The 26,592-nt window shown below is 39.3% G+C and overlaps 1 protein-coding gene across 5 annotated transcripts in view; it reads left to right on the top strand.

Annotated features, from left to right (window-relative positions):
- The window catches only part of LOC128696706 (ankyrin repeat domain-containing protein 13C), a 42,857-nt gene extending 21,098 nt beyond the window's left edge, over positions 1–21,759 (top strand). For 4 of the 5 annotated variants that reach the window (XM_070094550.1, XM_053788076.2, XM_070094551.1 and 1 more), the window contains exons 8-11: positions 3,046–3,195; positions 4,188–4,317; positions 15,349–15,466; positions 17,115–18,290. In XM_070094550.1, the coding sequence (XP_069950651.1) occupies positions 3,046–3,195; positions 4,188–4,317; positions 15,349–15,466; positions 17,115–17,130 (414 nt within the window). In that variant the 3' untranslated portion in view covers positions 17,131–18,290. Of the gene's footprint in view, positions 1–3,045; positions 3,196–4,187; positions 4,318–15,348; positions 15,467–17,114; positions 18,291–18,567 lie in introns of those variants that run through there. The other variant, XR_008408193.2, reaches the window with a different exon arrangement.
- The last annotated feature ends 4,833 nt before the right edge of the window (positions 21,760–26,592 follow it).

Raw genomic sequence — 26,592 nt, 5'->3', positions numbered from 1 at the left:
CATTAGTCTCCCTGCTCTTCCAAACATTTCACAATAATTCAGCGGTTGAGGCAGTGGTATTTAATAACATATATGTTATAAATAATAATAGTACATATTATTAATAACATGTATTATTATTATTAATAACGTGTATGTTATTAAATACCACTGCCTCAACCGCTGCCTCAACCACTGCCTCAATCGCTTCCTCAACAGCTGCCTCACCCACTACTGCCTCAATCGCTGCCTCAACAGCTGCCTCACCCACTGCCTCAATCGCTGCCTCAACCACTGCCTCAGTCGCTGCCTCAACAGCTGCCTCACCCACTGCCTCAATCGCTGCCTCAACAGCTGCCTCACCCACTGCCTCAATCGCTGCCTCAACAGCTGCCTCACCCACTGCCTCAATCGCTGCCTCAACAGCTGCCTCAGCCACTGCCTCAACAGCTGCCTCACCCGCTGCCTCATTCGCTGCCTCAACAGCTGCCTCACCCACTGCCTCAATCGCTGCCTCAACAGCTGCCTCAACCACTGCCTCAACAGCAGCCTCAACAGCTGCCTCACCCACTGCCTCAATCGCTGCCTCAACCACTGCCTCAATCGCTGCCTCAACAGCTGCCTCACCCACTGCCTCAATCGCTGCCTCAACCACTGCCTCAATCACTGCCTCAACAGCTGCCTCACCCACTGCCTCAATCGCTGCCTCAACAGCTGCCTCACCCACTGCCTCAATCGCTGCCTCAACCACTGCCTCAACAGCAGCCTCAACAGCTGCCTCACCCACTGCCTCAATTGCTGCCTCAACCACTGCCTCAATCGCTGCCTCAACAGCTGCCTCACCCACTGCCTCAATCGCTGCCTCAACAGCTGCCTCAACCACTGCCTCAACAGCAGCCTCAACAGCTGCCTCACCCACTGCCTCAATCGCTGCCTCAACCACTGCCTCAATCGCTGCCTCAACAGCTGCCTCAGCAGCTGCCTCAACCACTGCCTCAATCGCTGCCTCAACAGCTGCCTCTACCACTCCAGTCGCACTCAATCTACAAGCACCAAACACAATGAATTATTGTGAAATGTTTGGAAGAGCAGGGAGACTAATGCTCACTCAAGCATAAACAAAGCCACACTGACGATGTGTCAACCACTCCCTCGTATTTTTGTACAACTTCCTTCTTCATTTATATCGTATTTATTATTATTATTATTATTATTATTATTACTATTGTTATTATTAGCAGTAGCAAAAATGTTTGATTCTTTGCTGTGTTCAAGAGTAAACACATGATGTCACCGTCTAATACCTGTCCGAATAGCCATTCCAATATGCAGTCATGAATGGGTTTACATTATTTATACTGTAGTTTAATAGCAAATAATGAACAAACAAAACACTCACCACACTGAGTGGTGGGAGGGCTGGCTGCCAGTTGAGGGGATCGGTGGGAGGGTAGTAGGGACTCGCAGGTGGCGGGAAACTTGAATATGATTTGGCGGCTGGGAATTTGGTGGCTGGGAATTTGGCAGTTGGGAATTCGGCAGTTGGGAATTCGCAAATGTGTGAAGCCCGCGAAAGCTGAAAACGTGAATGTTGAGGGAGACCTGTAAATTCATTGTGTTTAGTGCTTGTTTATTGATTGTGATTGTGAAATAAGCCACCATGGGTCCAAATAAACTTCATAGTGGCAGCCCTTTGGTAAAGAAAGTGAGAAACATGATAGAATTGAAGAAAGAAATTGTAGCAAAGTACCAAAGTGAAGGAGGAAGAGAGAGGGGAGAAGATAAGATTTTGTTTGGATTTTTAACCCCGGAGGGTTAGCCACCCAGGATAATTCAAGGAAGTCAGTGTGTCATCGAGAACTGTCTAACTTATTTCCATTGGGGCCCTCAATCTTGTTCCCCAGGATGCGACCCACACCAGTCCCCTCCGTGTTCGATTCTGTAATATATCTTCCATTCTATCAAATAGACGAAGAAACCGAAAATACAACCTTAAAAACCATACAAAAATACACTGTGAAGTCGCTATTTTAAACTAAAAATACAGTTGCAGTTTTTTCTCATGCACTGCATGCTGCAGGATTTTTTTTTATATAGTGCACACTTACCCCATGGACCCATTCTCATATCTAAGCCAAATTTACTGCTTACAGCTTATCTGAGTGAGTTGAGCTCATGGCATCGTACTACAGGACCGACACTGGCTTCAAGGCAGTGATACAACAGGACCAACACTGAAAGGGTTAACGGCTCACTAAACACTGAGTCATGTTGGGATTATGTATTCTGACTGTTAGTCCATAACCTCTAAAGAATATAAATCTTTCTTTCTTCTTTCAACAAACCGGCCTTATTCCACTGAGGCAGGGTGGCCCAAAAAGAAAAACAAAAGTTTCTCTTTTCAAATTTAGTAATTTATACAGGAGAAGGGGTTACTAGCCCCTTGCTCCCAGCATTTTAGTCGCCTCTTACAGCACGCATGGCTTACGGAGGAAGAATTCTGTTCCACTTCCCTGTGGAGATAAGAGGAAATAAACAAGAAGAAGAACTAGAAAGAAAATAGAAGAAAACCCAGAGGAGTGTGTATATATATATGCTTGTACATGTATGTGTAGTGTGACCTAAGTGTAAGTAGAAGTAGCAAGATGTACCTGAAATCTTGCATGTTTATGAGACAAAAAAAGACACCAGCGATCCTACCATCATGTAAAACAATTACAGGTTTCCGTTTTACACTCACTTGGCAAGACGGTAGTACCTCCTTGGGCGGTTGCTGTCTACCAACCTACTACCTAGGAAAGAATATAATTTTTTTTTTTTTCAATAAGTCGGCCGTCTCCCACCAAGGCATATAAATATTATCTCTATATTAATATGAATTGGTGTGAGTCTGGCTAGTCCCTGTACAGTATAATCCACATGTAAATCTGAGCAAACAGCAATGCATCATTTAATCACTGCCTAATTATATCTTTTCCATGCTTCTTTCATCCCTCTTTCCTCCTGTTCTTTAGTGTCTTACAGTTATTTTAACCGAGTTTGTAACATTTTCATTTATTTCTCCAGTCAGTACGCAGAGCTTCATTAGAACCCCCAAGCACAGAACCAGTATCTTGGGAAACATATATGCAAGCTGAACCTGGAAAACCCCCTCCATTAGGTCGTGCACTCATTTGCAAGGAATCAGCTAAATCATTTAAGGCAACTGTAGCAATGGTAAGTTGAGCTGTTAGATCCATGCACCTCTGGAAAGACTGATAGAGAATGATTAATGACTAATGTGTTTCCTTCTTTGTGTTACACTGCTTTGGTGGGTAACAGCCACTTTTAAAAAACATTGTAAGAATTTATAGGGGGGTGTAAGATGTGGAAAAGTATATTGTGTTAGGGATAGAGTATTTCATAAATAAAAGATATGTATTCCATTATGGGGCAGTACTTGAAGAAAATAGACATTGTAAAGCAAGCTTCTCTTGTAACAACATGTTGCCCTGCATTAAGCTCTGCATAGAGCAAAACATTGTCACAATGAAAGCTTCTACTCAACGTGTAAATTAGTTGTAATAAGGAAACCAACATCATTGCTAGAAGATAAGTGCAGTCCTACTTTAGGTCAGACATTGTGCCAGGTGATCAAACTGAAACAAAATTAAACTTTCAATCTATTTGCAAAGATCTGTAATTGTAGTTCAAACTAAATTTATTTACTATTAAATTTAAGTTACTCCCTGTAACCCCACCTTTAGGGAAACAATACAATACGAAGATATAACAAATTTATTGCTACATCAGTGGCATTTAATATGCATTAAACCAACAAACTGCATTATACTGATGTTCCTGTACTGTACTACTTCAATTGATACTATAATTGATGATGAAATATCAGAACAAAGGTAGAAATTTTGAAAAGGAAACCAGACTAGTACCTGCAAAATGTACTAGATCAGTCAGGTGGTGAGGACTATGTAGACCTGCTGGCTGCTGGCAACAGCAGCTTGGTTGACCAAGAAGTCAGCAATGAAGTCTGGCCTCAGGCTGTTCTTCAAGTGTAGGACTAAAAACCAGTCACAGGAATGTCCACACATCCTACAATGTGTGACTCAAATTAATGTGCATGCAATATATAAAATGTTTAAACAGCTGCTGAAGCATCAAAAAATGCCTCTGCCAGTTGTATACAATGTACTATAACTATTGTTTTCCAGAGTGAAGAATTTCCATTGACAGTAGAGATGCTTCTCAATGTACTGGAAGTAATTGCTCCATTCAAGCACTTTGCAAAGCTGCGAGAGTTTGTCCAAATGAAGCTCCCTCCAGGTTTCCCAGTTAAAATTGGTAAGTGTAACTGTATACTTTGGTAAATAACACTATATAGCATTTTTTTTTTTCAACAAATCAGCCATATCCCACCAAGGCAGGGTGGCCCAAAAAGAAAAATGAAAGTTTCTCTTTTTAAATTCAGTAATTTATACAGGAGAAGGGGTTACTGGCCCCGTGCTCCCGGCATTTTAGTCGCCTCTTACACCACACATGGCTTACGGAGGAAGAATTCTGTTCCACTTCCCCATGGAGGTAAGAGGAAATAAACAAGAATAGGAACTAGAAAGAAAACAGAAGAAAACCCAGAGGGGTGTGTGTATATATGCTTGTACATAGGCTTGTATATAGGTTTTTCTCCTTTTTCTAAATAGCTCTTGTTTTTCTTTATTTCTTCTATTGTCCATGGGGAAGTGGAAAAGAATCTTTCCTCCTTAAGCCATGCGTGTCGTATGAGGGGACTAAAATGCCGGGAGCAATGGGCTAGTAACCCCTTCTCCTGTAGACATTTACTAAAAAAGAGAAGAAGAAAAACTTTATAAAAACTGGGATGCTTGAATGTGCGTGGATGTAGTGCGGATGACAAGAAACAGATGATTGCTGATGTTATGAATGAAAAGAAGTTGGATGTCCTGGCCTTAAGCGAAACAAAGCTGAAGGGGGTAGGGGAGTTTCGGTGGGGGGAAATAAATGGGATTAAATCTGAAGTATCTGAGAGAGTTAGAGCAAAGGAAGGGGTAGCAGTAATGTTGAATGATCAGTTATGGAAGGAGAAAAGAGAATATGAATGTGTAAATTCAAGAATTATGTGGATTAAATAAAGGTTGGATGCGAAAAGTGGGTCATAATAAGCGTGTATGCGCCTGGAGAAGAGAGGAATGCAGAGGAGATTTTGGGAGATGTTAAGTGAATGTATAGGAGCCTTTGAACCAAGTGAGAGAGTAATTGTGGTAGGGGACCTGAATGCTAAAGTAGGAGAAACTTTTAGAGAGGGTGTGGTAGGTAAGTTTGGGGTGCCAGGTGTAAATGATAATGGGAGCCCTCTGATTGAACTTTGTATTGAAGGGGGTTTAGTTATAGGTAATACATATTTTAAGAAAAAGAGGATAAATAAGTATACAAGATATGATGTAGGGCGAAATGACAGTAATTTGTTGGATTATGTATTGGTAGATAAAAGACTGTTGAGTAGACTTCAGGATGTACATGTTTATAGAGGGGCCACAGATATATCAGATCACTTTCTAGTTGTAGCTACACTGAGAGTAAAAGGTAGATGGGATACAAGGAGAATAGAAGCATCAGGGAAGAGAGGGGTGAAGGTTTATAAACTAAAAGAGGAGGCAGTTAGGGTAAGATATAAACAGCTATTGGAGGATAGATGGGCTAATGAGAGCATAGGCAATGGGGTCGAAGAGGTATGGGGTAGGTTTAAAAATGTAGTGTTAGAGTGTTCAGCAGAAGTTTGTGGTTACAGGAAAGTGGGTGCGGGAGGGAAGAGTAGCAATTGGTGGAATGATGATGTAAAGAGAGTAGTAAGGGAGAAAAAGTTAGCATATGAGAAGTTTTTACAAAGTAGAAGTGATGCAAGGAGGGAAGAGTATATGGAGAAAAAGAGAGAGGTTAAGAGAGTGGTGAAGCAATGTAAAAAGAGAGCAAATGAGAGAGTGGGTGAGATGTTATCAACAAATTTTGTTGAAAATAAGAAAAAGTTTTGGAGTGAGATTAACAAGTTAAGGAAGCCTAGAGAACAAATGGATTTGTCAGTTAAAAATAGGAGAGGAGAGTTATTAAATGGAGAGTTAGAGGTATTGGGAAGATAGAGGGAATATTTTGAGGAATTGTTAAATGTTGTGAAGATAGGGAAGCTGTGATTTCGTGTATAGTGCAAGGTGGAATAACATCTTGTAGGAGTGAGGAAGAGCTAGTTGTGAGTGTGGGGGAAGTTCGTGAGGCAGTAGGTAAAATGAAAGGGGGTAAGGCAGCCAGGATTGATGGGATAAAGATAGAAATGTTAAAAGCAGGTGGGGATATAGTTTTGGAGTGGTTGGTGCAATTATTTAATAAATGTATGGAAGAAGGTAAGGTACCTAGGGATTGGGAGAGAGCATGCATAGTTCCTTTGTATAAAGGCAAAGGGGACAAAAGAGAGTGCAAAAATTATAGGGGGATAAGTCTGTTGAGTATACCTGGTAAAGTGTATTGTAGAGTTATTTTTGAAAGAGAATAGGATAGCATATGAACAAGGAGGCTTTAGGAAAGGTAGGGGGTGTGTAGACCAGGTGTTTACAGTGAAACATATAAGTGAACAGTATTTAGATAAGGCTAAAGAGGTCTTTGTGGCATTTATGGATTTGGAAAAGGCATATGACAGGGTGGATAGGGGGGCAATGTGGCAGATGTTGCAGGTGTATGGTGTAGGAGGTAGGTTACTGAAAGCAGTGAAGAGTTTTTACGAGGATAGTGAGGCTCAAGTTAGAGTATGTAGGAAAGAGGGAAATTATTTCCCAGTAAAAGTAGGCCTTAGACAAGGATGTGTGATGTCACCGTGGTTGTTTAATATATTTATAGATGGGGTTGTAAGAGAAGTAAATGCGAGGGTCTTGGCAAGAGGCATGGAGTTAAAAGATAAAGAATCACACATAAAGTGGGAGTTGTCACAGTTGCTCTTTGCTGATGACACTGTGCTCTTGGGAGATTCTGAAGAGAAGTTGCAGAGATTGGTGGATGAATTTGGTAGGGTGTGCAAAAGAAGAAAATTAAAAGTGAATACAGGAAAGAGTAAGGTTATGAGGATAACAAAAAGATTAGGTGATGAAAGATGGATATCAGATTGTAGGGAGAGAGTATGGAGGAGGTGAATGTATTCATATATTTGGGAGTGGACGTGTCAGCGGATGGGTCTATGAAAGATGAGGTGAATCATAGAATTGATGAGGGGAAAAGGGTGAGTGGTGCACTTAGGAGTCTGTGGAGACAAAGAACTTTGTCCTTGGAGGCAAAGAGGGGAATGTATGAGAGTATAGTTTTACCAACGCTCTTATATGGGTGTGAAGCATGGGTGATGAATGTTGCAGTGAGGAGAAGGCTGGAGGCAGTGGAGATGTCATGTCTGAGGGCAATGTGTGGTGTGAATATAATGCAGAGAATTCGTAGTTTGGAAGTTAGGAGGATGTGCGGGATTACCAAAACTGTTGCCCAGAGGGCTGAGGAAGGGTTGTTGAGGTGGTTCGGACATGTAGAGAGAATGGAGCGAAACAGAGTGACTTCAAGAGTGTATCAGTCTGTAGTGGAAGGAAGGCGGGGTAGGGGTCGGCCTAGGAAAGGTTGGAGGGAGGGGGTAAAGGTTTTGTGTGCGAGGGGCTTGGGCTTCCAGCAGGCATGCGTGAGCGTGTTTGATAGGAGTGAATGGAGACAAATGGTTTTTAATACTTGACGTGCTGTTGGAGTGTGAGCAAAGTAACATTTATGAAGGGGTTCAGGGAAACCGGCAGGCCGGACTTGAGCCCTGGAGATGGGAAGTACAGAGCCTGCACTCTGAAGGAGGGGTGTTAATGTTGCAGTTTAAAAACTGTAGTGTAGAGCACCCTTCTGGCAAGACAGTGATGGAGTGAATAATGGTGAAAGTTTTTCTTTTTCGGGCCACCCTGCCTTGGTGGGAATCGACCAGTGTGATAATAAAAAAAAAAATGTATGTGTAATGTGACCTAAGTGTAAGTAGAAGTAGCAAGACGTACCTGAAATCTTGCATGTGTATGAGACAGAAAAAAAGGACACCAGCAATCCTACCATCATGTAAAACAATTACAGGCTTTTGTTTTTCACTCACTTGGCAGGACAGTAGTACCTCCCTGAGTGGTTGGTGTCTACCAACCTACTACCTATAACTATATAGTATGTGCCAGCAAATTAAGAATTTGCAGTAATTTATAATAACAACAATAGGAAGTACACCTAGCATATATCATAGAAAACATTTTACCCTTCAAGCGATATGTGTCATTGACCGTAGGTAGTTCAGTCAAAGTAAGTGAAAATATTTATTTCTGTTATATTTGCAAGTTTTGTGATTTTTATCCAAATATTCACAAATATGTGTTTTATTATATGTGCTAAAAAATCACATATTGTGTCTTAAAAACCCTGCTCCTTTATTTGTATTTATTAACAGAGGCTAGCATATTTCCTACTCAGTTAAATGATGAATGTCTTCCTGAATGTATTCCAAGTTATTTTTTATATTTATTTTTTATTATCACACTGGCCGATTCCCACCAAGGCAGGGTGGCCCGAAAAAGAAAAATTTTCACCATCATTCACTCCATCACTGTCTTGCCAGAAGGGTGCTTTATACTACAGTTTAAACTGCAACATTAACACCCCTCCTTCAGAGTGCAGGCACTGTACTTTCCATCTCCAGGACTCAAGTCCGGCCTGCCGGTTTCCCTGAACCCCTTCATAAATGTTACTTTGCTCACACTCCAACAGCACGTCAAGTATTAACCATTTGTCTCCATTCACTCCTATCAAACACGCTCACGCATGCCTGCTGGAAGTCCAAGCCCCTCGCACACAAAACCTCCTTTACCCCCTCCCTCCAACCTTTCCTAGGCCAACCCCTACCCCGCCTTCCTTCCACTACAGACTGATACATTCTTGAAATTACTCTGTTTCGCTCCATTCTCTCTACATGTCCGAACCACCTCAACAACCCTTCCTCAGCCCTCTGGACAACAGTTTTGGTAATCCTGCACCTCCTCCTAACTTCCAAACTATGAATTCTCTGCATTATATTCACACCACACATTTCCCTCAGACATGACATCTCCACTGCCTCCAGCTTTCTCCTCGCTGCAACATTCATCACCCATGCTTCACACCCATATAAGAGCGTTGGTAAAACTATACTCTCATACATTCCCCTCTTTGCCTCCAAGGACAAAGTTCTTTGTCTCCACAGACTCCTAAGTGCACCACTCACCCTTTTCCCCTCATCAATTCTATGATTCACCTCATCTTTCCTAGACCCATCCGCTAACACGTCCACTCCCAAATATCTGAATACATTCACCTCCTCCATACTCTCTCCCTCCAATCTGATATCCAATCTTTCATCACCTAATCTTTTTGTTATCCTCATAACCTTACTCTTTCCTGTATTCACTTTTAATTTTTTTCTTTTGCACACCCTACCAAATTCATCCACCAATCTCTGCAACTTCTCTTCAGAATCTCCCAAGAGCACAGTGTCATCAGCAAAGAGCAACTGTGACAACTCCCACTTTATGTGTGATTCTTTATCTTTTAACTCCACGCCTCTTGCCAAGACCCTCGCATTTACTTCTCTCACAACCCCATCTATAAATATATTAAACAACCACGGTGACATCACACATCCTTGTCTAAGGCCTACTTTTACTGGGAAATAATTTCCCTCTTTCCTACATACTCTAACTTGAGCCTCACTATCCTCGTAAAAACTCTTCACTGCTTTCAGTAACCTACCTCCTACACCATACACCTGCAACATCTGCCACATTGCCCCCCTATCCACCTTGTCATATGCCTTTTCCAAATCCATAAATGCCACAAAGACCTCTTTAGCCTTATCTAATTACTGTTCACTTATATGTTTCACTGTAAACACCTGGTCCACACACCCCCTACCTTTCCTAAAGCCTCCTTGTTCATCTGCTATCTTATTCTCCGTCTTACTCTTAATTCTTTCAATAATAACTCTACCATACACTTTACCAGGTATACTCAACAGACTTATCCCCCTATAATTTTTGCATTCTCTTTTGTCCCCTTTGCCTTTATACAAAGGAACTATGCATGTTCTCTGCCAATCCCTAGGTACCTTACCCTCTTCCATACATTTATTAAATAATTGCACCAACCACTCCAAAACTATATCCCCACCTGCTTTTAACATTTCTATCTTTATCCCATCAATCCAGGTTGCCTTACCGCCTTTCATTTTACCTACTGCCTCACGAACTTCCCCCACACTCACAACTGGCTCTTCCTCACTCCTACAAGATGTTATTCCTCCTTGCCCTATACACGAAATCACAGCTTCCCTATCTTCATCAACATTTAACAATTCCTCAAAATATTCCCTCCATCTTCCAAATACCTCTAACTCTCCATTTAATAACTCTCCTCTCCTATTTTTAACTTGTTAATCTCACTTCAAAACTTTTTCTTACTTTCAACAAAATTTGTTGATAACATCTCACCCACTCTCTCATTTGCTCTCTTTTTACATTGCTTCACCACTCTCTTAACCTCTCTCTTTTTCTCCATATACTCTTCCCTCCTTGCATCACTTCTACTTTGTAAAAACTTCTCATATGCTAACTTTTTCTCCCTTACTACTCTCTTTACATCATCATTCCACCAATTGCTCCTCTTCCCTCCCGCATCCACTTTCCTGTAACCACAAACTTCTGCTGAACACTCCAACACTACATTTTTAAACCTACTCCATACCTCTTCTACCCCATTGCCTATGCTCTCATTAGCCCATCTATCCTCCAATAGCTGTTTATATCTTACCCTAACTGCCTCCTCTTTTAGTTTATAAACCTTCACCTCTCTCTTCCCTGATGCTTCTATTCTCCTTGTATCCCATCTACCTTTTACTCTCAGTGTAGCTACAACTAGAAAGTGATCTGATATATCTGTGGCCCCTCTATAAACATGTACATCCTGAAGTCTACTCAACAGTCTTTTATCTACCAATACATAATCCAACAAACTACTGTCATTTTGCCCTACATCATATCTTGTATACTTATTTATCCTCTTTTTCTTAAAATATGTATTACCTATAACTAAACCCCTTTCTATACAAAGTTAATCAAAGGGCTCCCATTATCATTTACACCTGGCACCCCAAACTTACCTACCACACCCTCTCTAAAAGTTTCTCCTGCTTTAGCATTCAGGTCCCCTACCACAATTACTCTCTCACTTGGTTCAAAGGCTCCTATACATTCACTTAACATCTCCCAAAATCTCTCTCTCTCTCCTCTGCATTCCTCTCTTCTCCAGGTGCATACACGCTTATTATGACCCACTTCTCGCATCCAACCTTTACTTTAATCCACATAATTCTTGAATTTACACATTCATATTCTCTTTTCTCCTTCCATAACTGATCATTCAACATTACTGCTACCCCTTCCTTTGCTCTAACTCTCTCAGATACTCCAGATTTAATCCCATTTATTTCCCCCCACCGAAACTCCCCTACCCCCTTCAGCTTTGTTTCGCTTAGGGCCAGGACATCCAACTTCTTTTCATTCATAACATCAGCAATCATCTGTTTCTTGTCATCCGCACTACATCCACGCACATTCAAGCATCCCAGTTTTATAAAGTTTTTCTTCTCTTTTTTAGTAAATGTCTACAGGAGAAAGGGTTACTAGCCCATTGCTCCCGGCATTTTAGTTGCCTCATACGACACGCATGGCTTACGGAGGAAAGATTCTTTTCCACTTCCCCATGGACAATAGAAGAAATAAAGAAGAACAAGAGCTATTTAGAAAAAGAAGAAAAACCTAGATGTATGTATATATATATGCATGTGCGTGTCTGAAGTGTGACCAAAGTGTAAGTAGGAGTAGCAAGATATCCCTGTTATCTAGCGTGTTTATGAGACAGAAAAAGAAACCAGCAATCCTACCATCATGCAAAACAGTTACAGGTTTCTGTTTCACAGTCATCTGGCAGGACGGTAGTACTTCCCTGGGTGGTTGCTGTCTACCAACCTACTACCTACAAGTTATTTATCTAGAGTTAGTGACACAGTTGAAGTATATGCTCTGAATAACTGTCATATCTGGGTGCCACTGCAAAGACAGTGATTATGATTGAGTAATGGTGAAAGTGTTGAACGATAATGGAAGTTTTTTCTTCTTGGGTCACCCTGCCTTGGTGGGAAGCGGCCGACGTGTTGAAAAAAATGGTATGTTACAATAAAGATTTTACAAAAAATGTATTGTACAGTGAGCCCCCGCCGTTTGACGACCACGACTTTCGTGAAATCCGACTTTCGGCAAGTTTTTTCGGCAAAATTTAGCTTCACGGTTCGTGATTGGACTGGTGATTCAGCGACCATCTAGTACGTGAAACCCACCAACGCGCACACAAAGCCAGTCTCCCGCACCATTCATACAATACATTTCATAATAATCCATTGTTTTTTATACTGGCAACTGCTAAGTAAGTCACCATGGGCTCAAGGAAAGCTAGTGCCAGCCCTTTGGTAAAAAAAGTGAGGAACACGATCGAATTCAAGAATGAAATCATTGAAAAATATGAGAGTGGAGTGCATGTTACAGAGCTTGGCCAGGATGTATGGCAAACCCCATTCAACCATCACTTCGATCGTGGTGAAGGGAAAGGAAATAAAGTGTGCTGTTGTTGCAAAAGGGGTAGATATGCTGACAAAAAAGAGATCGCAAACCCTCAAAGAAGTGGAATGGTTATTGTTGGTGTGGATTACCCAAAAATAGTTAGCAGGAGATAGTATTATGCAGTCAATAATATGTGAAAAGGCAAGGCAGTTGCGTGACGATCTCGTAAAGAAAATGCCTGCAACAAGTGGTGATGCTTGTGTTTTTAAGGCCAGCAAAGGTTGGTTTGAGAGATTTAAGAAGCGTAGTGGCATACACAATGTGGTAAGGCATGGTGAGGCTGCCAGTTCTGACAAAAAAGCGGCTGAGAAGTTTGCACAGGAGTTTAAGGAGTACATAGACACTGAAAAATTCCAACCCCAACAAGTGTTCAGTTGTGACAAAACAGGCCTCTTTTAGAAGAAAATGCCAAAGAGGACCTACATCATGCAGGAGGAAATGGCATTCCAAGGATGCAAGCCTATGAAAGACAGGCTAACTTTCATGTTTTGTAGAAATGCTAGTGGGGATTGCAAAGTGAAGCCTTTACTGGTGTATCACTCTGAAAATCCCAGAGTGTTCAAGGAAAACAGTGTTGCCAAGAGTAATTTATGTGTAATGTGGAAGGCTAACAGTAAGGCATGGGTCACAAGGGAAATTTTCCTTGATTGGTTTAATGAAGTGTTTGGCCCCAATGTGAAGAAATACCTCCTGGAAAATAAATTGCCACTCAAGTGCCTCTTGGTAATAGACAATGCTCCTGCTCATCCTCCAGACTTGGAAGAGCAAATGGTGAAGGAGTTTAGTTTCATCATGGTGAAGTTCTTGCCCCCTAATACAACTCCTCTCCTCCAGCCCATGGACCAGCAAGTCATTTCAAACTTCAACAAACTGTACACCAAAGCAGTGTTTCAAAAGTGCTTTGAAGTGTCTTCAGACACTGAATTGATCACTTCAATATCCTCACTTGCATAAACCTTATAGGTAAGGCTTAGGAGGGAGTGACTTGCAGAACTTTGAACTCTGCTTGGAGAAAATTGTGGCCACAATGTGTACAAGAGAGGGATTTTGAAGGGTTTGGGGCTGACCGTAAGGAGCTTATGCCAATTGTGGAAAGTATTGCGACACTTGGTAATTCCATAGGATTGGATGTGAGTTTTGAGGATGTGGAAGAGTTGGTGGAGGACCACAATGAAGAGCTAACCACTACAGAGCTGCAAGAGCTTCATATGCAACAGCAAGAGACCACAGCTCAGGAAATTGCTGCAGAGGAGGAGGAAGAGAGATGGAGGAACGTGCCTTCTTCAAAGATTAAGGACATTTGTGCAAAGTGAACTGAAGTGCAATTATTTATGAATGAACTTCACCCTGACAAAGCTGTTGCAGGCCGTGTTGGCAACATGTACAATGACAGTGTTGTGTTCCACTTAAGACAAATCTTAAAGAAACGCCAGAAACAGAGCTCTCTGGGCAGATATTTTGTGTGACAGGGGTCCAGTGAATCTCAAGTTGTTCCCAGTGTCATTAAAAAACAAAGAAGGGAAGTAACCCCAGATAAGGACTTGGTACCTGAAGTCTTTATGGAAGGGGATTTCCCTTCCAAACAATAGTGTATACCTTCCTCCTATCCCCTCCTCCCATCTTCCATCCACCCAGAAGTCTTCAGTAAAGGTAAGTGTAATGTTATTATTATTTTATATATGTATGTACTTGATTTTTCATTGTTTTCTGTATGTAAATCTTTATTTAATTTGAAAAAAAAAATTTCTTTAATATTCTTGGGTGTCTGGAATGGATTAATTTTATTTTCATTATTTCTTATGGGGAAAATGGTTACGCCATTCAGCAATTTTGTCATTCGGCAGACTCTCTGGAACGGATTAATCATGAAACTCGGGGGTCCACTGTACATAAAACTTTCAGGCGAGGTTTGTTAATGCTGGTGAGAGGTCTTGTTCCAAGGAATTGAAGCTACCCCTGTCATTCCTTTTTTTTTTTATTTTTTTTTTTTTTTTTATTTTTTTTTTTTTTTTTATTTTTTTTTTTTTTTTTTTTTTTTTTTTTTTTTTTTTTTAACAAGTCGGCCGTCTCCCACCGAGGCAGGGTGACCCAAAAAAAAGAAAGAAAATCTCCAAAAAGAAAATACTTTCATCATCATTCAACACTTTCACCACACTCGCACATTATCACTGTTTTTGCAGAGGTGCTCAGAATACAACAGTCTAGAAGCATACACATATAAAGATACACAACATATCCCTCCAAACTGCCAATATCATTCCTTATATTAAACCTAATTACCTCCCATTCCCCAGGTACTATATAGCACCTGTGGAATGGGAGGTAATGCTGCAACAATTTTTTTTCCTTTTAATGGCTATCTCCCACCAAAGAAGGATGACCCAAGGAAGAAAACATATTCAGCATCATTCATTCAGTCACTGTCTTGTCAGAAGTGTGTTGACATTACAATTAAGATTACTTGTCATCTGCAATATCCCTCACCCCTTTCATTGTTTTATGTGTAATTAATGCAATATGAGCAATTTCCAGATACGTACATTATACTACCAGGTAGTAATATTTAATGATAATACTGCAACAGCATTGTTTGATTTTTTTTTTTTTTTTTTTTTTCTTACAGATATCCCAATCCTGCCAACAGTCTCAGCAAAAATTACATTCCAAGAATTTGCATTTCGAAATGACATACCTGACACCTTTTTTGAAGTTCCATTAGGATATAGAGAAGATCCTAATAGGTAAGAGTGGTTTCAGATAAATTTACCAACAAATTTTTGATAACCTTAGCTATCCAAAAATCATGAAAGTAGTGTTTTGTTTTGCATGTTTTTATTTCAGTTCACTTTTGTAGTTGACATCTTACCCATATTCATACAAATAAAAAAAAACTGTCACCATCCATTTCCCACTGAGGTAAGGGAAGAAGGCAACATTCTCAATAGGCGATTCTTTAGCTGTCTTTCCAGAAGTGAATGGGCATCACAGTTTAAGTGGTCCTCCAAATCACCAAATTCCCACCCATATTTTAGTGCAGGTACTAGTCATCCCAGCTCCAGAAAACTTTGGCTATTGTGTTTATTTAAATCCCTTCATAGATATTATCTTGCTCACACTCAAACAACACATCAAATCATCAAAACCACTAGTCTCATTTTGATCTTCACTTTCATGCATATCTTCTGGATGCTCTAGCTCCCACCTCTCAGAGCCTTCATATCTTCCATTTACCCTTTCCTGGTTTGTTTCTAACACCACCTTCCATCCATCTCTGCTTTCTGAATTATTCCTTGAATACCACCACAATGTGTTCTAATTTCTTCCCTCATATTTTCTACATAATAGTCACACTACACATTAATCTTAAGAACATTAACATGGCTTCCAATCTCCTTGCTGCAGCATTCAAAGACTATAGCTCGCACCCATAGTGAAGTGTTGCAAGGATAGGCTTTTTACCAGGGATGCAGTAAGACGAAAGGGGCATTGTTGGAAATTACGCACCCAAATAAGCCATGAAAATATCAGGAAACATTTTTTAAGGATATGTGTGGTGACAATGGATTAACCTAAACAGTGGCAGTGGAAGCAGACTTCATACATGACTTGAAAAACTAATATGACATGACTCAATCACACAAGTTAGCCAGAAGTTGAGAGACAGGACTAAGAGTTAGAGCTCATCCCTGCAAACTTAAGTAAGTAACTACCTATATTCATCAGTTGCAGTAACCATTCCAAAACTATATTTTCTCTTTTCAGCATCTTGGTCTTAATCCAATTCATCCCTGCTGCTTTATTCCCTGCCTCACCCACTTATTTCCACATTTGCATCTGACAGAACAGAAATGTGAGATTGAACCTCAGGCAGTTAGCCAGCAGATTCTCATGTTGCTGCTGAGCCAACACAGTGTTAAGAAGTTTGAGAATATAATTATGACCCTTAACTAGGTTCATTCAAGACTGTAGAAGGATTGCATTGGGCTGTGATGTAATAGTGAACTCTTTAAGATGTTTCTCTGTACAAAAATTTATTTTCAGTGTAATGGAAGAAGCTTCCCATTTAATATTTTTGTCTGTGCAACTTAAGGCACTGGAAAAGTGCTGAACTGTATCATGCATATACAGTGTAACATCTCTTAGGTTTAGTTACTCAAGCTAAAAAATAATTCCAACAATTTGTCCTACATATGATTAGTTACAGCTTTTTACAAGGAATTTTGTATCATCACCACACAGTTCAAAGACTTTATTGTCCAGATTCATTTATACAGAAATGTCAAGCACTTGTTGCAAACTTTATTAACTTAGTATTTTGGTACTGCCTAAAATTTCTTTTTTGGCATATCTTTGCACTATAAAATTATATTTTTATGCCTTTATCCACAGGTTCCCTGAATTATGACGGTATGAGGATCTAAGCCTCTTGAGTGTTTCCAGTGTTGAAGAACATCAAGACCTACATAGACAATGTTGTTCTGGGCCAGAGTGTGGTGGCAGATCCCGTTTGCTGTCATTTGTAACCTGCTCCTCCCCCCCACCATTACTCTCACCTTCACAGTGCTCAGTGCATCTGTCATCATCATTTGATCTGCGGGGGCAGTCAGGTCAAAGGGTAAGTGGACTTTACCAAGAACCCTCATTGCACACCATCACCTCAGTTCAGTCTGGGTCTAGTCACAACAGATTTGAGGAAGCTGGAGATTCCAAGACATTTTTGTGGCATTCAGATAAATCTGAATTTCCAGGATCCTGGAAAAACTCAACAAAAAAGGTTATATGTGACAATCAGTGCAGCCATACTAATGAAATCCCTCCATATATGTATAATACAGGTGATAGTGAAACTTATACCATTGGTGCAAATGAAACATGGGAGACACTTGAGGAAACATTTGACCTTGAAAAGTCAGTGGTGGTGCCACAGACAGAATACATAGTAGTGGACATTCCTTTACAGTTGGGGATGGGGAGCCCTTACTCTTCTTCGTGCTTCATTCTTATTGATCGCTGATGCTTAAAAAATATGGGGGTTGTTACTTGTCTATTTCAGTATCAGTATATGTTGTGAAGTATATTGAACTTCTTGTGGAAGTTTAAGCCTAAAGTGTTTTTGTTAAATTAGGGTAAAAATCTTAAGAGTTACAGATCATTGATTTTAATACTTACTGACAACTACAAGGCTCAAAACAGCTGATTGTTTCATTACATACTTATTATTCCCCGGAGACAATTTCTGTTGTAAGATCAGTTGATGAAAACAGTTTTTGACACATTATCATCAAAATTATCTGTAAAAAGAAACTGGTACAATTGTTGAGATGCACAGAAATGTAAAGTATTTTTCAATACACTATTTAAATATGAAGCCTTAACAGGTCTGAATAACCCATAAAGAATTGCAATTAGTATTTAAATTAGTAACAAAATGTATTTAAGGCAGTTGTTGAAACACCAGTGGTAGCTGAAGCTCAGGCAGAATTTCAAAAAAAATTATTTTATTTAGTAGGAAAGAGTTATTTGGATACAGTATGTGTTAAAAAATAAAATAAAAGTCACAATAAATTTACAGATTTTTTATGAAATCTTGTGTTTGTAAAAAGTTCCGTTTTTAACGATATAATATTTAACGACCTGTTGGATGAAAAAAAAAATTTTTGATCCAGAGTTGAGACATTTCTTGTAATATTTTGCTAGAGTTTGGTATCATTAATTTTATTCTCATGATCCTTATAAATGCAAAAATGATTATGAAATTATGTGCCCTCATTAATCTTTTTTTATTTTAATGTGTTCGTTTTTATGTATGTTCTAAGTTTTTTCTTTACTTTTTTAATTACAGTTGGATACAGATGTGTCTTGTGCTCAGTGAACATTCCATCATAAAATAAGCCTAGAAGCATTAAGAAATTATCTGTTAATTGTTTTAGTGATCATCACCCCAGTCTCATCAGGCATCCTAAATTTAAAAAAAAAAAATATTAGAACTATTAAGAAATATCCAGGAAAGTAAAGATCAGTGTGTATTTTATGTATATAGTTTTTTTTTTATTTACAAGTCATCATACTTGCTCATGAGACTGAAAGGAAGGACCAGCAGTCTTGCCAGAATACAAAATATGTAGCAGATTTTGTTAGATGGGCCTAGGGTGGACAGACAGACAGCAGGAACAAGACCCTGGAAAACATGGTAACTCAAAAACCGCTCAAAACACACTGACAAATAAAAACCTAGTAGAGCAGTAAAGGAAGGCAAGAGGTAGCACACACAGCCCTGCCAGTTATTAAATTGCCTGTATTACAGCAACATCTCATTTAACAGTTGATTTTCAGGCTACATGTTTTGTTCCCTATAACAGAAGAAGGCCTACTACATAGGCCTGGAAAAGCTGAGGGCCCAGCAACTCCACCTGACCATATGGTAAATGAAGGGTACAGGGAATGAGGGAACCTGAGACCCCAGATCTCCAGGCAAGCACTGAACACTCATTGGGAGTTATGCTTGTAAACTAAATGGCACAACCTGGCCTGTAAGAAGCAAAGAACACAAGTTAAATGGCACTCCCACAACTGGTGGGCAAAGCACAGAGAACGACTAATCTTGGCATTAATTGTATAGAAGTGAAGATCTACCATGTATTCAGACAAAGTGCAGGTCCTGAGCAAATGAAGTTGCAGCAATAGAGATATTCAAAAAGGAGAGTGAATTTAGGTGTCATGAGAGTATAAGGTTGACAACTGGAGCCCTTGAGTGCAGCAAAGGTCTCTAGGTGACAATGCCCATGATAAGTTAGTAAAAAAGAAAATGTGAGTATATTTGGCATCGAAGAGGGGTAGGTTAGATTCCAAATGGGCCATCAGAGACCCACTGCAGAAAAAGTAACCAAAATAGCAGCACTTTGCAGAGCTGACAGGATACCACTTGAATTGTAAAAAATGTAGACTAATAGAATCATCATTACAGTACATACCAACTGTTAAAGAAAAACTTAAACCTCATCTTTTTAAAGCCTTATTCATGCTGCACCTCCACCAGTTGATCTGTCAACTTTCTGCATTAACTCTAGCTGTACTTCTGGCATTACTTCTAGCTATACTTCTCATAGGATGGTTGAGCACTCTCGGTTTGATTTTTGCTATGATCTCACAATAGTTACATTGACCTCATTCTTTCAAAATATTTTACTAAGTATTCAACACCAGCTAGATGAGCAACATAAGCACAGAGGCCCTGCAGGAATTGTTAATGACTAGACAAAGTGCCAGGGTGATCACTACTCTGAAGGGTTCTGCACTAAGGACTCGGGACCATGCAACCTAAAATAGTCTCTACATTTCACAGTTTTAATTACTGGAATACATAAATTACCCAGTATTTCACTTTCTCATAAAATATTCTGTACAATATTTCATCAGAACCTTTTAAGTATTATCCCAGAATATAAAACTCAGACTATTTAGGATGCTAATATTGTGTGTGGGGAGTTGATGGAAAATACTTTTTCACTCTCCCTTTAAAGGTTGTTCACATTATATTATTTCCATATATTTTAAATATATGGCATGCCTCTGGCAAGATAGTGATGGAGTGAATGATGATGAGTTTCTTTTTCGGGTCACCCTACCTCGGTGGAAGATGGGCAATGTGTTAAAAAAAAGTATTTGTGCAAATACAGATATAAGAATGTAAGGAAAAATTATTAATAATGTAACAAGGCACTCAGTAAAATATATTACTTGAATCACATTATAATAGACAGAATTTTTAAATCAGTAGACTCTTTCATTTCAAGTGGGTTACACCCTGAAAGTGGTGATACATGTAATATTATGCTCTGTAAAATGAAGAACATATGGAGTTGTAAGAGAAGTGAATGCTCAGGTGTTGGCAGGAAGTGTGGGGTTAAAAGAGAAAGAATCTAACACAAAGTGGGAGTTGTTTCAGTTGCTCTTTGCTGATGACACTGTGCTTTTGGGAGATTCTGAAGAGAAGTTGCAGAGGTTGGCTGACGAGTTTGGTAGGGTATATAAAAGAAGGAAATTAAAAGTGAATATAGGAAAGAGTAAGGTGATGAGGATACAAAAAATAGGTAATGGGAAATTGGATATCAGATTGGAGGGAGAGAATATGGAGGAGGTGAATGTATTCAGATATTTGGGAGTTGGTGTGTCAGCAGTTGGGTCTATGAAAGATGAGGTGAGCTATAGAGTTGACAAGGGGAAAAAGGTGAGTGGTGCACTTAGGAGTCTGTGGAGACAAAGAACTTTCTCCATGAAAGCAAAGAGGGGAATGTATGTGAGTATGGTTATACCAACACTCTTGTATGGGTGTGAGGTATGGGTGGTGAATGTTGCAACAAGGAGAAGGCTGGAGGCAGTGGAGATGTCATGTCTGGGGGCAATGTGTGGTGTGAATATAATGCAGAGAATCCATAGTTTGGAGATTAGGACGAGGTGCGGGATTATTGAGATGCTTTGGACATGTAGAGAGGATGGAACGAAATAGAATGACTTTAAGAGTGTATAAATCTGTAGTGGAGGGAAGGCGGGGTAGGGGTTGGCCTAAGAAAGGTTGGAGAGAGGGGGTAAAGGAGGTTTTGTGTGCGAAAGGCTTGGACTTCCAGCAAGTGTGTGTGAGCGTGTTAGATAGGAGCAAATGGAGACAAATGGTTTTTAGGACTTGACATGCTGTTAGAGTGTAAGCAAGGTAACATTTATGAAGGGATTCAGGGAAACTGGCTGGCTGGACTTGATTCCTGGAGATGGGAAGTTCAGTGCCAGAAATCTGAAGGAGGGGTGTTAATGTTGCAGTTTTATAACTTTAGTGTAAGCATGCCTCTGGCAAGACAGTGATGGAGTGAATGATGATGGAAGTTTTTGTTTTTTGGGCCACCCTGCCTTGCTGGGAAATGGCCGATGTATTAATAAAAAATGGGAAAAATAGGGTCACATTCTTGATGTCTAGAAAAATTCTTAATTTCTGAAAAAAAAAAAAAGTTTTGATACCTGGCACTGTAGGTGCCATTACTTGTTGGTCTAGAAGTGTGTGAAGAGGGCTGATGTTGCCCTACTAGGCCTAGTTGAATGTTTTGAGGTTTAGAAAATTCATAAGAAAGAATACTGTACATGTACCTAATAGGTTACATAAAACAATTGATTCTTGCCTTAAATTCAGGTTGCTGGTGCATGTTCATCTTGATGGTAGAGAGAGTTGCTGTGGCCCTACTGGGCCAAGGTGGTTGTTTTGCTGTTGATGGCTGAGGCTGTTGTTCATGTTAATAGTTGTGGTTCTTACATTGATGTCAATGCAGAATTGTTATTTGATGGTTATACTGTCATGCTTAGCTATTCTGTAATGTGGGTATGCAGCATTTCATACAGTTTATAATAAGGTACCATTACTTGGTCCAGAACCTGCTTCATATCAATGCTTCTAAACAACAGAAAAAGGCACAATACCATGACTGGAACGATACACAAATAACCCGCACATAAAAGAGAGAAGCTTACGACAACGTTTCGGTCCTACTTGGACCATTTACAAAGTCACACTGTGACTTTGTAAATGCTTCTAGAATTGTCAGGATCCTATTCACTCAAAAACTCTGATCTTTACCACTATCATGCAGTGTCTCACGTATGTCTTGGATTGTCAATTTCCACCTGTCTTGTCTTGAGTTGAGCTCCTGCAGTTTGCTCTTCTTCATCTTCATCCGAGAGTTCATTTACATCTGACTGCATATTTTCTTAGTTCTCACCTGGCACTCTTCTTGCCAGGTCCACAATTTCCTGGACCTGACTGTCTGTTGAGGGAAAACCTGAGAATTTATTCATCATACAGGCATAATTTTCTCCATCCTGCCTTATGTCTTAGTCACTTCTCAGTCCAGTGGTTGTATCAAAGATATATTTGGTGTTAAAAGTACAACCCTCACACTTGGGTTTAGAGTCCAAGAGTTGAGTATGGCTGTGGGAATTATCGAGAGTAAGAAGAATCTTGAATGAAAATGTACTTCTGACAAGCTACATTTTGACTGAAAGAATAAAATAAGTTTGGAACCAGCCAATAAAAAGTGCCTCCCACCATGTTTTGCTAGACTGCCAAATAACAGACGGTTTTGTCTGCTTTTCAAGCACAGGGAATCGAGGGGTGATTAATGAGCTTGGACAGAAGACTCACTTTCCGCTTTTAAATTTGATCTTATGCAGCCTGTTGCATAGTAAACAAACACACTTTTCCAGGCTTTCCACCTTTTTACACTTATAGTATGTTAGTATTTTCTCTCTATGATCATAAAGGCATTAATAGGGCATCTTTCTTTGTTTTGTGCTCAATCTGTAAATTCAGTAACTTTCCTGTCTTATTTATTTATATTGACCTACTTGACATGCTCTTTAGCAAGATACAGTCAGGATTACTCATTATGCAAGCTCTTATCATCACCTCATTCTCAAATTTAACAAATCATTGTTTCTCTTAATACCAAATGTACATCTCATTCCCAAGACCTTTGCTCTACCTTTAAGCCTATCTATCACCATGTTTTTCAAAGCTGGCATAGTTTCACATGCAAACTTCTTGGAACCTTCAGCATCACTAGCATTTTTCTTTTTGCCATGGTTAATATCCTTGACAAGACAGGGTGATGAAAGGATAAATAAAATATGGATATTTGCTGTTTGGAGTGACATCTGAACTGTTGTATTTGTGTGCCTCTGCTAAGACAGTTATTATCTGTGAATGATGGTGAAAGTGTTTTTCTTTCTTTGGGTCACACTGCCTTGGTGGGAAAGGGCCAGCATGTTGGAAAAAAACATAAGAGAGCTTGGTATAGGATATGTCCAGAAAGTAACTGACCATGTAGATAGGTATTAACACCCAGGAGCCAAGCTAGGCCTTTTCCTAAAATAATGGCCTTTCCCTAAGCAAGGCATCAAGCTCAATTTTATTCAAAATGTAATTATCCCAGGACTTTTATGGTTCAAGCTTACGATCATTCTCTTACATTCTTACATAGGGTAACCTTAGGTACAAAATTTCATTTGCAATATGTTGATAATACAGTACACAGTAGACGAAATTTTAAGAGTCTGCTATATACTTCAATAATGTACGTACTGTATTAGTGCTACACCACCGAAGAATGAAAGATGAGTGAGGGGTGTACAAATTGTATATAGGTGAGACTGAATGTGACTGTGTTACACCACCAAGGAAGATGGGTGAGTGGTGCATTATTTTTCTAAAATTCATGTGAAGCACTATACTAGTATGGATTGTCTAGCACAAGGAAAGGTGGAGGATTATTCCTCCCCTACCAATAAGGAGAAAGTTACACTGCTAGCTATGCTAACCAACTTTCCTCCCAGTGAGTGGCACGGAAAGTGTATATGAGTGGGAGTAAAGGTTGGAAGAGGCAATGAAGTCTAGGAATGTTGGTAGATGTAATATGTGAATGGGTAAAACAAATGGGGTCTGAGACAGTGATCACAACTGTAGAAGAGGTTTCTTAGGGAGAAGTGAATGATTGACAAACTATTTTTTGTGACCATTGCAATGGAGTCATTTTTATTTAGGCCTCATTCATAATTTTAAACATTTACAATGGTTTTATATAGTAAATTATGTAGAAGTTAACCTTGGATAACCCAGTAAAATCAAACAGTGTGACTTATTTCCGTTGGAGGTCCTTGTGTTATAGTTACATAGTTGTATTTTTACATAGGCTTAGTACATACTTTACACACAGTCTGTGAGACAGTTGAAATGTGGCAATATTTGAACAGAATATGGTCTTACTAATTTTACGTTGAATATTGTATATACAGCAATAGTTGCAAAGTGAGAAACCACTTGGACAGGAATAGGTAACACACGTATGATACATTGGACCCCCGGTTAACGATATTTTTTCATTCCAGAAGTATGTTCAGGTGCCAGTACTGACCGAATTTGTTCCCATAAGGAATATTGAGAAGTAGATTAGTCCATTTCAGACCCCCAAACATACACGTACAAATGCACTTACATAAATACACTTACATAATTGGTTGCATTGGGAGGTGATCGTTATGCGGGGGTCCACTGTATTTGTTTATATTTCAGTCTCGGTCAGAGACCAGCTTCAACGGATCTGTGACTGAGGCTGAACTATTCGGATCTTTCTTACTTATGTGTCATATTTCTGTCCATGTAGTTTGAAACTTTGCATTAATTAGTGTTTATAACACTTGTATCATAGTACTGTATAGTAAAAGGTTTTCTCATTTACTGGTGATGCATGCCTCTTAGTCCTCAGTAGTAGAAAATGGAAAGGAAACCATTCACCAGCAAACTGTAGAAAGCATTACATGGGTAAAGTAGGTCATAATATAGTGGTGCACCTGACCTTTCATAGTACTTTTTAGAATTTGAGGATCACTGACATAACACATTCAAGGAAACGAAATATTCTGTACCTAAAGCAGAAGCCAGAGAGGGATGTATGTTTGTACCTGTTATCAGTGAGCTTAAAATTAAATTTTATAAAGTAAACATTTACAATAAATCATGTAACCAAAAACATATTGAATAATTGGAATTCCTGTAGAGTTCACTACCTTCATTGGTAATGGTTCTTAGTTTCCATATTATCTTTAAAACATTGCAGTATCCCAATTAATGTACTATTACAGTGCAAGGTTTTTTTTTATAAACTTTGAAGGAGATGCTTTATGCCCATAACTCATAATTACATTTGCTTACCATAATTCATTATTTTTTAATTTAGTACAACCCTGTTTTTTCTTATGGACCATCCCATCTCATAAGCAACTGTGAACTGTGCAAATACCATATTCCTGTCAACTCAAGAACTGTTATACTGAGTATAGTCATGCTTATTCTTTTTTACTTTCCAGAAAATGTCCTACTCCAAATACAGTATAACACCATGTATCCAGAATCTTTTAGTTCTGGGACCTCATTTTGAATGGGGCATTTCTGCTTGGCTCACCCATCTCATTTAAAATGGAAAATTTCGGGTGTTCCTAGGTAGGGTCGTATTAGTTTTAGTTAGCACCGCTTGAAGCCTGAAGGTGGCGTGGGTAACTACCCACATCTCCCTGACTTGATCTGGGCTGTTTGTTTACAAGCAGATGTGACAGGCTTGTACAACAAGGATTTCTTTTGCTATTTTTATTCAAAATTCACTGATTAGCAATATATCCATTCAGGAGTGGAATTCTACACCTATTCTGCATGCCAATGACTCATAGAAGATACAGTCTCTAAGGATATTTACCCTGGAATACTCTATTGCCTCTTCTAAATATTATGATGCATCTTTTGTGAAAATGTGTTTTCCTCAGTTCAGTTCGGTATACTAACATCAACTTCTGAGGCGATTTGGTACAGTTATGTCCTTTGTTAGTGATGGGGTTACCATTTTTTTTTTTTTTTTTTTAAGTGATGTAAATGGTTTAGGAAACCAACCCATTGAAGAATGAGACACCTATGCAACATCTGGAAATCTTTGTTAAGGAAATATTTTACCAGCCAGTGGCTTTCAAAATGTTTCCTCAATGAAGATTTCCAAATGTTGCACAGGTCTCTCATTCTTCATCTTCTCTGAAGAATGTATTATAATCCTTTGTTGTGACAAATATACATAATTTAATGTGTATACTCTTCTTTTTCAAAAGAGATTACCAACCTACATGATTTTTAGTGCTGTATAAAATTATTTATTTAAGCAGTACACAATTATCCAGCTCATCCTCCAACTTGTTTGCAGCTCATGAGAAAATGCATGCTCCAGATTTTACGATACACTCTGCATTACCAAATATAAGCCACCAATTTTTTTTGTTGTTGCCTAATAACTAC

The sequence above is a fragment of the Cherax quadricarinatus genome, chromosome 46 (assembly GCF_038502225.1).
Source record: "Cherax quadricarinatus isolate ZL_2023a chromosome 46, ASM3850222v1, whole genome shotgun sequence".
In the NCBI taxonomy this organism is placed as follows: domain Eukaryota; kingdom Metazoa; phylum Arthropoda; class Malacostraca; order Decapoda; family Parastacidae; genus Cherax; species Cherax quadricarinatus.
The sequence above is the reverse complement of the archived record's forward strand: the minus strand, read 5'-3'. Positions and strand labels throughout refer to the sequence as shown.